The 13,227-nt window shown below is 43.2% G+C and overlaps 1 protein-coding gene across 3 annotated transcripts in view; it reads left to right on the forward strand.

Annotated features, from left to right (window-relative positions):
* CEPT1 (choline/ethanolamine phosphotransferase 1) overlaps positions 1-13,227 on the forward strand; it is a 33,766-nt gene that overhangs the window by 2,246 nt on the left and 18,293 nt on the right. For all 3 annotated transcript variants that reach the window (XM_065854354.2, XM_065854356.2, XM_065854353.2), the window contains exons 2-4: positions 428-829; positions 5,015-5,162; positions 6,103-6,244. In XM_065854354.2, coding sequence (XP_065710426.1) covers positions 434-829; positions 5,015-5,162; positions 6,103-6,244 — 686 coding nt within the window. In that variant the 5' untranslated portion in view covers positions 428-433. The remainder of the gene's footprint in view (positions 1-427; positions 830-5,014; positions 5,163-6,102; positions 6,245-13,227) is intronic.

Genomic DNA, 13,227 nt, shown 5'->3' on the forward strand with positions numbered 1-13,227 from the left:
GCTTCCTCCAGTCAGTTAAACTACCACTGCAAATGCAGAGAAATCTTTAGTGACATCAGTTGATAAGCTGAAGTGGTGTCTGGCTCTTCCGGCCGGCTCTGCTGTGAGCGAGATTGGAGGAGGCTGATTGTAACATAAGTCAGTGCTGCGGTGTACGGTTCTGCTGCTCCTGAAATTTAGGCTGCTGGCTGCAGGAGATTTGCTTCAGTAAGCGGCAAGGAAAGTAAACAAGTGCAACTTGCTATTTTATAACCACATTGAGAGTACTTGTTTCCTGTCTTTCCCTTGGTATTTCTCCGAATATCCTTTCTAAGGGAGAACTCTTATAAAATCATCTTGGTTTGCTGATGGTAAATAAAACTCTTTAAGTCTTAAGATCTCATTTTTGCTCTTCTCCTTCAGTATGTCTCAACCCTTTATGTTGCAGGATCTTATGATTCTCCGTAACAGCTGCTACCTGCCAAATAAAAATTCGGAGGCCACCCAATCCATGAGTGGGCATCGAAACATCAAGCGGCGATGTGGGGACTCGCACTTGGAATCCCCCGTGGTCTGCGGTCACGGTCCCGCCGCTGGCTGTGTGTTAAGCAAACTGGTCCAGTTGCCGACGCCTCCCTTGTCAAAGCACCAGCTGAAACGGTTAGAAGAACACAAATACCAGAGCGCTGGCCGATCCCTGCTTGAACCCCTCATGCAGGGTTACTGGGAATGGTTAGTTGGAAGAGTTCCAGCCTGGATTGCCCCAAATTTGATCACCATCATTGGACTGTTAATAAATATATTTACAACTCTGCTATTAGTATATTACTGCCCAACAGCTACAGAACAGGTAAGTTATGGACCTGTGTCAATCTCTGTGGTTACTCTGATCTAGTAGCAGCTGGCACCATTTTCTGGTGGGTTCTTGTCTTTGTGGAGAACTGTTTCTCATTGAGCAGCCTGCAGTTTTCATGTATTTAAGCTATTCTCTATAAATACTTCTAACGTGTTTGTACACAAAAAGAGCACGGATGGATTTTGGGATCAGTACGCTGCTTGCTGAGAGAAACAGCAGCTCCTTTGGCCAGTGTGGAAGGACCTGCTGCATGAAAGCTGCAGCCCCACAAAGACTTAAGTGCATGGACAGACAATGAAGAGATGGATTTGCAGCTGCCTTGCATGGCATAGGGAGTTTTTGCCTGTTTACTTTCTCTGCTTGTGACTGAATTGGTCACCTTCCGCTTTCTGATCTAGTGTTACCACGTGCCAAGAAGCGCAAGGTGACTTGACTGGCAGCGAGCTGAGGCTGCCCCGTGAGCCCAGCTCGAGTTGCACCACAGCAAGGGACTGAGCTCCAAAGTGGTGCAGCTTGGGAGATCAAGGCAGGCTGGTGTAACTAAACCCAGCTCACTTAAAATAAAGGAACCCGTGTGGCAGTTGGATCGGGACGTTGGGTACAGCATGTGATGAGCTGTGGGAGCACAGAATTGTCCTTGTGTGTTGCCCAAGGCGTCTGTGCTGTGAGAAGGCTGGATAAAAATCAGTAGTTTTATTCTTTGTTCTGAATGTACTAAAAGCTCCTGACCTGTCCTCAGGAGAAATGTCTGAAATTCCTGTTTCGAGGATATAAAAATCTTTACAAAGCATTCCAAGACTTTTCTCTCTCGCTAGGGTTACCTCACAAGGCACTTGAAGACTCATGGTTTTGTACATGGGAAAGGTTTTGTCACTTGGATGTTGAATCTTAAAAGCTGCTTGTACCTGTATGCACTGAAAAAGGGAGTTATTCGGTACAGACACTTTATTACATATCAAGTAGATGGAGACTGTCTCTAGCTTTTAAAATACCTGATATCCTTCATAGCCAAGTCTCCCAGGTTGGGACAATGCTTCGTAGTCAAGTGGCATCAGGTTGTTTCCACCCAGGCTCTAAAAATCCCCATGTAGGTTGGTACATTCAATACTTTGTATCCCAGTTCCACATATGTAGTAAAGGGATGTTTGCCTCTTCTAGAGATCTGTTGAAATAGTTTCACAATACCTTGTGCAATTCAGCAGGTGTAAGATAAAAAGTGACGATGAAGTTTAAGCAGAGAGTACTCAGAGCAGCTCCTTCCTTTTTCACTGTGGAATTGTTGTGTGACTTTTGTTTAACTTGCTTAACTTTATGTTTAACTGAAGTCTCTGGAGAGACTTCAGCCTGTCTCTATGTCATCAACTTAGCAGCTACACTGAAACATAATTTGTAATTTAGAGTCCAGTTGTATTTTGGTTGGTAATTCAACTTGTGAAGTAAACCCTAAGCTACGCTCAGAGCATCAGGAAGTCGCAGCGTTAGCTGTTGGCTGCTGTATTAAACCACCGTTCTGTGTTTAACAGTTTTAGGGTTAGTTTGTGCTAAGTGAATGAGCTTTTCTCACTTCAGCTGTAAAATAACTTTCTGCTGAGGCAGCTTTTGACCTGATCTGATTTGCAATATGGCACTGCAGCCTGTGTGCCGGCACGGCGGGGAGGCTGCGGCGCGCTGCTTGAGCTGGGAGCTTGTGCTTTTAAGTGTCAAAAATTGTCTGCGAAAGAAAATGGGGAAGGACTATTGCTTTCAGATGTAAATTGTCTTTTCCTTGTAACTCTTAGTTCTGCTTTTATTTTTCTTTTTATTTTCGAAAGTGACTTGTCTCTTCCTGTTAATGAACGATGCAGCCGAGGGACTGTCACCATCACAGCTTCACCTGTGGCCAAAAAGAAAATGACACACCAGTATTTCTAGTGGCTGTTTAGTTGAGGAGAGTCCAGCCAGCAAAGTGCTGAGCAATGGAGTGGTACCTGGATATTCTTAATAAATAAATACAAAGATCTGGATAAGAGAGGGAACTGTGAAATCTTATGCAGATGCAAATAATATCTAAGGGGGAACACCTACACTTGTAATGAAAATAGCATATAAGAAAGAGTCAGCAACCTTTTTACTTTTTAAAGTTTATAGAGGGAAGATTGCATGACACTAAAAGGTAACTTAAACCTTGTGTGTAAAATCAATCCATAAGAAATAGAAATATCGTCATGGGATGGAATTCTGTAGCATCTAAACCTTGTCTAAATGCAATTCTCTGTTTCTGGGGAACACGTTTCTCCCTTACCTCTTTTTTCACAGAATCCCAGAATGTTAGGGATTGAAAGGGACCTGGAAAGCTCATCCAGTGCAATCCCCCCATGGAGCAGGAACACCCAGCTGAGGTTCCACAGGAAGGTGTCCAGGCGGGTTTGAATGTCTGCACAGAAGGAGACTCCACAACCTCCCTGGGCAGCCTGGGCCAGGCTCTGTCACCTTACTGAGAAGAAGTTTCTTCTCAAATTTAAGCAGAACCTTTTATGTTCCAGTTTGAACCCATTGCCCCTTGTTCTGTCACTGGTTGTCACCGAGAAGAGCCTGGCTCCATCCTCCTGACACTCACCCTTTAGACATCTGTAAACATTAATGAGATCACCACTCAGTCTCTTCTCCAAGCTCCAGAGCCCCAGCTCCCTCAGCCTTTCCTCACACAGGAGATGCTTCACTCCCTTAATTATCTTTATTGCCCTGCGCTGGATTCTCTCCAGCAGTTCCCTGTCCTTCTGGAACTGAGGGGCCACAACTGGACACAATATTCCAGGTGTGGTCTCCCCAGGGCAGAGTAGAGGGGCAGGAGAACCTCTCTGACCTACTGACCACCCCCTTCTAATCTACCCCAGGTACCATTGGCTTCCTGGCCATAAGGGCCCAGTGCTGGCTCATGCTCATCCTGCTGTTGCCCAGGTCCCTTTCCCCTACACTGCTCTCTAATAGCTCATTCCCCAACTTACACTGGAACCTGGGGTTGTTCCTGCCCAGATTCAAGACTCTACACTTGCCCTTGTTCTATTTCATTAAATGTTTCCCTGCCCAACTCTCCAGCCTGTCCAGGTCTCTGATGGCAGCACAGCTTCCAGTGTCAGCCACTCCTCCCAGCTTGGTGTCACCAGCAAACTTGCTGACAGTCACTCTATTCCCTCATCCAAATCATTGATGAATATAATGAGTAATACAGGCCCCAGTACTGACCCTTGAGGCACTGCACTGGATCCAGGCCTCAACTGGACTCTGCCCCATTGACCACGACTTTCTGGCTTCTTCCCTTCAGCCGCTTCCCAGTCCACCTCACTACCCGCTCATCCAGTCCGCACTCCCTCAGTTCAGCTGTGAGGATGCTGTGGGAGACTGTGTCAAATGCCTTACTCAAGTCAAGGTAGATCACATCCGCTGCTCTGCCATCATCCATCCATCTCCAGAGTTTTGCAAGAGGCAAGTCAGCTTGATTAAGCTGCTTTGCTCTATTTTGTCTTTACTGGCATGGTCTGTAAAATAAATGCTCACTTTCTAGAGTGTATCAAATGCAAAGACTGCAAAATATCCAGTAATATCTGTTTTATGGCTGTGTAAACTGAGACAGACTAATGGCAACCCTCTGGGTTTTGTGGTCATAGTGGTTTAAGCTTCAAATACTGAAAAAGGCTTGAATTGTAGTCCTTGGTCTACCAGGGAACTTGGTATCATTTTTATATCTGTGGAAATAAAAATTGTTATCCAGGATGTGAATATTAAGGGTAATTAACACAGATTCGGCAAAGCTGCTGATACCTGGTACTAGAAAAAACTGTTGTTGGTGGAGGTGCTGTACTGCAGAGCTTTACACATCTTAGAAAATGTAGAAGTTAAACCTGAGATCTCAAAGTTTGAACACTTTGCAGTGCTGTAGTTCTCAAATGCCGCTGCAGGCTGGTGATAGCCTGTACTTGGCAGAGTTGGAGTATGTGACACCTCGCTGAGGCCTCGTGAAGATGAGCTTAGTGTTTGTGACACCATGGCATGTTTTAGGGGCTAAGGTTTTTGAGTTTCTAAATCATGCGCGCAACTTACACATAATACTGCTGGAAAGAGAAGCAAGACGAACTTAATTGTGCATGCTGTGAGATAGTTCAACTTCCGGCTTTTTTACTGTCATTGACTTTTCTTTCTTAGGCACCTCCCTGGGCGTACATTGCTTGTGCATGTGGCCTTTTCATCTACCAGTCCCTGGATGCTATAGATGGGAAACAAGCAAGAAGGACGAATAGCAGTACTCCGTTAGGAGAACTTTTTGATCACGGCTGCGATTCGCTTTCCACAGGTATTGTCATTTTTAATTGGAGTATGAAGATTAAACGGTGGTTTTGGGGATTGGATCTGGAATACAGAAAAATTCTTCTTTACTGAAGAAGGTGGCAACTGAAATTGTTGAATGTGTAGCTTTTCAGGCAGCCTTTCTGTAGACAGTGCTCTTGATCAACTGGATGTCTTCTCGTGTTACACTGAGAAGAAGATTAAGCATGTGACTCATTTAATCAGAGTCAGCAGTATTCTGTGTATGCTTTATCAGAGCCTTGGTTCTAAAAAAACATGATGTCAGAAGCTGTCAAAATGCTCTTCTCTATTATTTTAGATTGAATCTATATAGAGTGATTGCAAGGCAGGTATGAAGCTTAAAGAATGGGACAGTAGAAGTCTTGAGTTTAAGATTAGAATGTGCAAGATGAGTTCCTAGGTATGTAGAATTTATTGAGCCAGCCTAAAACTTAACCTCGTTGCAAAAGAATGATCGGATGGTTTTGGTTACTTAAATTCTGTAGGTCTTAAGGAAAGCATAGATACATTATGAATCTTCAGTGACAGACCTTGGATTTTCTTAATGGCGTAATAAAAATTCAGATAATGGGAAAAAATTTGTCCAGCAATTCTTGGTTATATGAGAAAACCCCAAAACTCTGGCTGCAGGTTCCAATTGTATAAATCACTTAAGTCCCTTGATACCTAATCCCATTAAGCTCAATAAAAATGTAGGAGACTAAGAAACCCTCAATATTGAGGGCTTCTGATAACCGATATGAATTTAAATATATAATTTTACAGTCTGTACTTTTAAAATGGAAGTGTTAATCTCTTAGAAATAAACCACATCAGGGTACAGTCGCACTGTCTCTTTGGTTCCATTTATAGATTTGTTTCTGGTAAGGATCTTTACGCACACATACACTTGATCTTTTTACTATGTGCCTGATTTTCTCCTGCAGTCTTTGTGGTTTTGGGAACTTGTGTTGCTGTGCAGCTGGGAACGAACCCTGACTGGATGTTCTTTTGTTGTTTTGCTGGAACGTTCATGTTTTACTGCGCGCATTGGCAGACGTACGTCTCTGGAACGTTGCGCTTTGGCATGTAAGTACCTTGGCTGAAATTAAAACTGGAAGTTAGGCTGCTTTCCTGTCTAGCTGCACTTTACGTGATTGTAGTTCAGATCCTTAGAGCAGTAATAAGTTGTTTATTTTCATATATGCACATTAAAAGCTTGTGATGGCTATTCCGTGTTGGATCCGCAATTAATACTGAATGTTATTTAGCTTGTTTTAGAAGTGATATAATGTGCTTTTGTCATGTTGGTTCATTGGGAGCTTCTGTTGTGACTTCCCTTATTTATTTAGGTTTAAAGTACCTGGTGTTTCATCCCCCCATTGTTAAGTTTTTGTCAGTTGGTGGCAGTCTGGCTATAGTATTCAGCTAACTATGTCTTGATATTGCTTGACTTGGGATGATGTATCTTCACTATTACCCATTAACTCTTAAAATACAGTGTTTTAATTGACGTTGTGCCTACAGCTTAAAGTTCTGATTCCCTTTTAGTTAGTATAGACTGTGGTTCTGTCAACAATGGGACCAAAATTGTGATGCCGAGACAATCAGCGGCTAAATTCCCATTTACTGAATGTTACAGGGCCCTGATAACCCCAAGGAACACGAAAAAATCAACCTTGGCATGTGCTTGACTTTGCAGCTGCAAGTATCAAAACCCTTCAATTTGCCTTTGTGCTGCAGACAAATGTGTAGTTACTCCTGGTATTAACTGTAACTTTTGCTTTTTGCTCTTGTGAGGAGTCTTTGTATTTTGAGGACAGCATTTTGTCACTGATACTGTTGTTCTGCATGGCCTTCTGTTATGAAAATTTGATGATCCATCAATATGAAGGTAATTTAGAGGAGGCAATAAGCATGCAGATATGTCTGTATCATTATTTTAGATAACGGACAGCACTGGGTAGTAAACACATTTGTTTCTTCATTCACCTCGTGTCAGAAGGTTAATAGACTGCCATAAGCTGACATTCATTTCTATGGCAAAAACTGAGATTATTTATCAGGCTAATTGATTCTCACTGTTTGCTACTAGTTTCTTTCTGCAGCTTTCATCTCACCAATCATAAAACTGAAAAGAAATCTATATTTTATCTATCCTTTCAGATTCTCTGGAGTGCACAGGCTTAGCTGTTCTTACTGTGGAATAAGTGGAACTGGAGACAGTTGTTGGAAGGAGCCAAAAAGGTCTTAGTGCGCAGGAGCTTCTTCCTGTCTGTGTGTCCCACGTAGGAACCCTGTCAAAAATACACTGTTGAATGGTAGTGATGTCTTAGGAAACGTGACAGCATTTCTAGCTTGGCCTTCCATTCCAAAGAAGCAGCAAAGAGCATGCAGTTGTTATCACTTATTGTATTTCTGTGATGAGATTATGTCCAAGAACTTATATTTCATTACAGAGATCAACTCAATAAGCAAATTGGAAAGGGCTCAGAGAAGAGCAGCCGACTGCTAAAGAGAGAGATTAATATTTCAAGCCTTACTCACAGCTCAAACTTAAATGTATAATCAATTTGGCTTGCTGAAAAAGTCCATTGTCTTAAAAATATATATATAAATTGGTATATCAAATTAAGTGTGTGCTTGTGGAGCAGAATGTCTGATTAATCTCCGCTGTCGCTGTACCAGCCGTGACAATTCACTGACCTGTGCAGAAGGCACTTCGTGCCAGTCTGGCTGCAGAGCAGGAGTGTTCGCCCCAAGGGAGAAGGAAATGGCATCGCTTCTGCTAAATTCCTGCAGAACGTTGCAGGTGGAGCAGGAAAACTAGGAGTTTAATTGTGCCCAATTACTGAATCAATCAACTGTGCTGGTTCTCTTTCTGCCCACTGACAGCTGTGGGGAGCTGCCCTGCGCTGCTCCAGGAGTAATCAGTTGAGGTGGTAAAGTCCTGTGATCTGTCTGCATCTTTAGCTGATCATTTTAATTAGATCTTGGCAGCTGATGTGGACTTCTCAATAATCAACTTGAGTTGGTTAAAGAGCTCAAAAAAATAGCTAGAGGTCAGTATTGCTTAAAAATTCCCAGTGAGGAAGCAGGAAGTGTCTCAAAGCAAGTTGGGCTGGTTGTGGTAAAAGTCACTATAGTAACATCAACAGTGTAGAGACAGCGTGAATAGAGCTGCAGGCATAAGTTTTGTTTAAAAACAAACACCTGATCTGAGAATGGGCTCATGAAAGTGCAGGAATATACAGAAGAAACTAAAAGGTGGTTCTGAATTGCAGGAAAAATTTGATATTGAAGCAGTCCAAATAATTACTTTGTTCTCCTGTTTTACAGCCCAGTAACTGGTTTATCTGGATTGTGGACTTGCTGGGCTGCAATATAGAATGAGCTTTGTTTCAGGCTTAGTCTTGTCTGGGTGCAGCCGTGCCCTAACTGAGGCATCTCGAGTTTGGAAAAAGTGAGTTTTCCTCTGCATATCACAAAAATCAACCTGGCCAGCCCCAACGGGCTTCCACATGTCTGTGTGGAAGCAGATCTGGTATTTTAGGAACACGGTGCAGAAACCAGAGCATTGGAGAATGTGGTGCACAAACCCTGAAGGGGATCTGCCTACGTTTAGCTGGAGCCCAATTGGAATTACTCATTCTGACTCTTCCAAATCCAGACTTATTCCACTTGGATTCAATCCTGCACCTGCTCAGGGTTTTGCCTTCAGGAAGGATTTTGGGAGACGTGTGTGTTTCTGCAGGTTCGGTGCTGTATTCAGCCTCACAAGCTCAGTGCACAGACCATCTCGAGTCCAGGGTAGTTGGAAGTGAAGCTGTTGGTGTCTGTCAGGGCTGGGCTGGGTTCTGCACTGCAATTCGAGTGTCTTTAAGAGACACAACACACAGCACTGCACAAGTAATGACCTTGTGTGCTTGGCCATGCCAGACTGGGGGAAAAATGTTAAATCATATTTTAAAAATCCACTGGGCATGTATCAAGGGTCAACCCAGAGACATGAGAGTACTGCACCATGGTCTCCAGCATTTCTCCTGTGAGTTATTGCATTATCTGGTTTATTCCAGCCTTTCCCAATTGAAGTCCAGGAAGTTTGCAATAGTAGATATGATAGCAGGGTGTGTATATATAGAATGATAAAATATTTTGAGTGGGAAGGGACCTTCCCAGCTCCCCCAGTGCCACCCCTGCCATGACAGGGACATCTTCACCAGCTCAGGTTGCTCAGAGCCCCGTCCAGCCTGGCCTGGGATGTCTCCAGGGATGGTTCATCCACCACCTCTCTGGCCAACCTGGGCCAGGCTCTCACCACCCTCAGGGCCAACAATCTCTTCCTCATGTCCAGCCTGAATCTCCCTCCTTTACTTTAAAACCATCACCCCTTGTCCTGTCACAACAGCCCCTGCTCAAAAGTCTGTCCTCATCTTTTTTATCAACCCTTTTAGTACAGAAAGACCACAATAAGCTCTCCGTGGTGCCTTCTCCAGGCTGAATATATGTGTTTGTGTAAATATATATACACCCAAGGAGATGGAAATTAGCTTCTAAGGATCCTTCATAAAGTCATAGCAGTAAACACTGTGAGGAAGGATCAGTTTTTACCGGCTTTCATAGAACTGAGAAGTTAAAAATGTTTCTTCACTGTTTGAATAACAGTCCCTAGAGAAAGCAAAAGAATTCAGGCTGTCTAACAAAACAGCCATTATTGAGGAATGCTGGAGAATTTGGGGGAACATTCTTGTTCGGTGACACTGTAGCAGTTGTACATGTGCAAGAGCCCACTTGACAGTGGGTTGGCTTAGGAAGGGAAGAAGGTTAATTTGGTTAATCACCCGAGCCCTCTTGCCAGTGTTATCCTTGAGGTATAAAGGAGAGATTAGTAAATGATGCTGTATTTCAGAAAGCAGCTAAATGAAGCCTTCCTCTTGAGCAGTTAGCGGAAAAGGGGTTAGTGTGCTGTCTTAAGGCGACAATTCACACCCAGTATCAATCTAGAGGTGGAAGCCTTCCAAGTCAAAGTTTAGCACATGGAATTCTTGCTCTTGGGAACAGCTTCAGGATCTCAGGACTGTGGTAGGAGATAAGGCAGTAATCTCTGTGATGACAGGGCTTAGAAATTTCCATTTTATGAGTTTTTTCCCCCAATACTTCTTTAAGAACTTTAACACCTCGGGTATTTGCAGATGAAAGTTTGAAGCTCAGTAGAATCTCTCTTGATGTCAGGGGGGAATTAGTTTCTCAGCACTTGCAAGGCCTGTGTGTTGAGGGATTGTCGTAGGTGTTAAGTTTGCTCCTTTCAAGCTGCCTCCTCCTGCGGACTTGAGTACTCACTGCCTTCTGTCAGCATTTCTGTAGCTTGGTGTGTGTCATATAAATACGTATAAGTGCTTTGCTACAGCATTACTATGTACAGGTGAAATTGCTGAGGGCTGACATCAGTGATGAGGGTTTTTTTTCCACATCATGATCCTTCTCCTGTCCCTCTCACAAGTCCCTTGACAGTGTTTAAAACCAAGAACCAAGTGCTCATGTGCAGAGATGCTGCTGATTTTTCTGCTTTTACCATTGAAAGGTGTTCTTGCTACTCTGTGAAACTGAGCTTCAACATAATAGCTACATGCTATTATGTTAGTATTCCTTGTTATCTGACATGTACGACTTCTGATATATGTTAGTGAGCAGCAGAAGGAAAAATTACGTATCATCTTCAGTGTATTAACACAAGCAAAGGAGAAAAGCTTCTAATTTTTAATATTGCTTTTACCTCAACGTGAATTTCCTGTGGCTGCAAACAGTTTGAATTCATGTGCTTATTTCTTACTCCTGTACATTTCGCTTTATTCGTGCTGTTTATATTTCATCAGAGTGAAAACGCTGGGTTGGAATGAGTTAAGACTAAAATCCATTATAACCTTTGAGCATTTAGATTTCTAGCATGTGACTTTTACCCTTTTTTCCCCTCATCTCGTGTTGTGATGATGAACGTTCTTCTCTTGCCGCAGCGGTTCCCTTAAGAAAACAATCCTTTGTCTCCTGCTCGGATTCATAGTGTGTTGCCCAGCCTGAGTAATCCTGCTTGCACGCTTGGTGGATGCGGATAAACCAGATGGAAGAACCATCATTTCTCAGAGCAGAGCGCTGCCGTGCGGGGTGTTCAATTGTAGACATATCCCCTTGAGTTTCTCAGCATCACCACTTCTGTTTGCTGATGAGGCAGGAGGTTTTTCCTTGTCTGTGTTTTGCTGCGTTGGGCTGTTGGAAGGAATTCTGTGTGGTGGGGAGGAGGAGGATGGTACATAAACACCCCCAGTGTTTTCACACAATATTCAAAAACTGCATTAGATCAGCTGTATTGATAGTGATTGACTTGATTTCAGAGCAGTCTCCGGTATAAATATCTCTTTCCTGTTCTTGTTGGTTTTGTATTTTTCACTTTGAATTAGATCCTTTTAGTTCACCAGTCTGGACAGGGAAAGAACCAACTGCAGCCATCTCTGAACTCTAAGACTTGATTCCTTTAAGGTCTAACAGCTTGTTTAATCAAACACAACCTTTCAAGTATTGCTGATGGAATATGCTCAATAAATTAGCACTGACAAGAGTATATTCTGGATGCATGACTAATCAATGCGTGTTAATTGGCTGAAGACTCTTCCCAGCTTGACAAGGGAGCCCAGCAGAGCAGGCAGGATACAGAGTAAGACTTATCACCCCCACAGCCAAGCAGACTGAAGCACATGCCAAGGTTGAAGGACCTTTTTAAGCTTTCCTGGTTAATGTTTAAAAAAACGAACCCATGTCTGAGTTACAAATATCGCTTAAAATAACATTGACAAAATAAAAAGCAAGACAAGGAAAAGAAACTGCAGCTATCCAAAAGTACCTGTTAGCTGTGTTTGCGCACGGGACTTTCTATTCTTGTATTCCCTAAAATAGCAAATGTCACCTTTTCTAATTATTTACCGTGTGATGCACTGTGATAATTAAACCGAGAATGTTGATTAGACTGAGATTCACTGTGCCCTCTCACCAGGCGTGGGACTGCGCAGCAATACTGTATTTCTATCAGTGCCACCACCGTGAGCTTTGGGTTTCTGATGTACCTTTTTAATCAATTGGCACATTACTGGCCGGCACTCTGCAGGCTTCTGTTCCAGGCATGTTTGATAAGCACTGCAATAAACAGGGTCTCTGTTATGGCTGAATCTGTTATTGCTGAAATAGATATATATATATATATATATCTTTTTAACTAGATGGTTTGATGTAATTTTAGTTTGATCACGTTTTAAAACATTTTAGTTAGCTGTAAAGCTACATTTTGCCATCAGAAGTGTGTGTGGTAGTTGTGGCTCTGGCCACAACTCATTCCCTGTCAGGAATGAGAAACAAATACACACAGAGCAGAGCTTGGTTGCCACTGAATGGGGGTCCAGAGCTCACTTGGATGATTTCAGCTTTATTTACCAAGGAGCTGTGTGAATAGGAGGTGAAACTCACAGCTTCCCCTTAGAGGTGGCAAACTGAAGATGCAGTCTGAGCTTTTGCTCAACAATAAATACAAAGAATTCACATATTCAGTGTCATTTGGAGATAGGAGTAGGGAGATAAGAGGTTCTGGATTGGGTTTGTGATTTTGTGAATTTTATTTGCTGTGACTTGGAGCAAAGAACTAAATTTTGTTTCCTCGTGCACACACCCATACAGAATCACAGAATGGACTGGGTTGGAAAAGCCCTCAGAGATCACCAAGTCCAACCCTTGATCCAACTCCAGTCCGTTCACCAGATCATGGCACTAAGTGCCATGGCCAATCTCAGTTTAAAAACCTCCAGGGCCGGTGAGTCCAGCACCTCCCTGGGCAGCCATTCCAATGCTGACCACTCTCTCTGCACAGAATTGCTTTCTCATCTCCAGCCTCAGTTTCCCCTGGCAGAGTTGAAGCCCATGCCCCCTTGTCCTATTGCTGACTGCCTGGGAGAAGAGCCCAATCCCCCCTGGCTAGAACTGCCCTTCAGGTCGTTCTAGAGAGTGCTGAGCTCAGCTCTAAGCCTCCTCTGCTC

Source organism: Patagioenas fasciata, chromosome 21 (genome assembly GCF_037038585.1).
Source record: "Patagioenas fasciata isolate bPatFas1 chromosome 21, bPatFas1.hap1, whole genome shotgun sequence".
NCBI classification, from domain to species: domain Eukaryota; kingdom Metazoa; phylum Chordata; class Aves; order Columbiformes; family Columbidae; genus Patagioenas; species Patagioenas fasciata.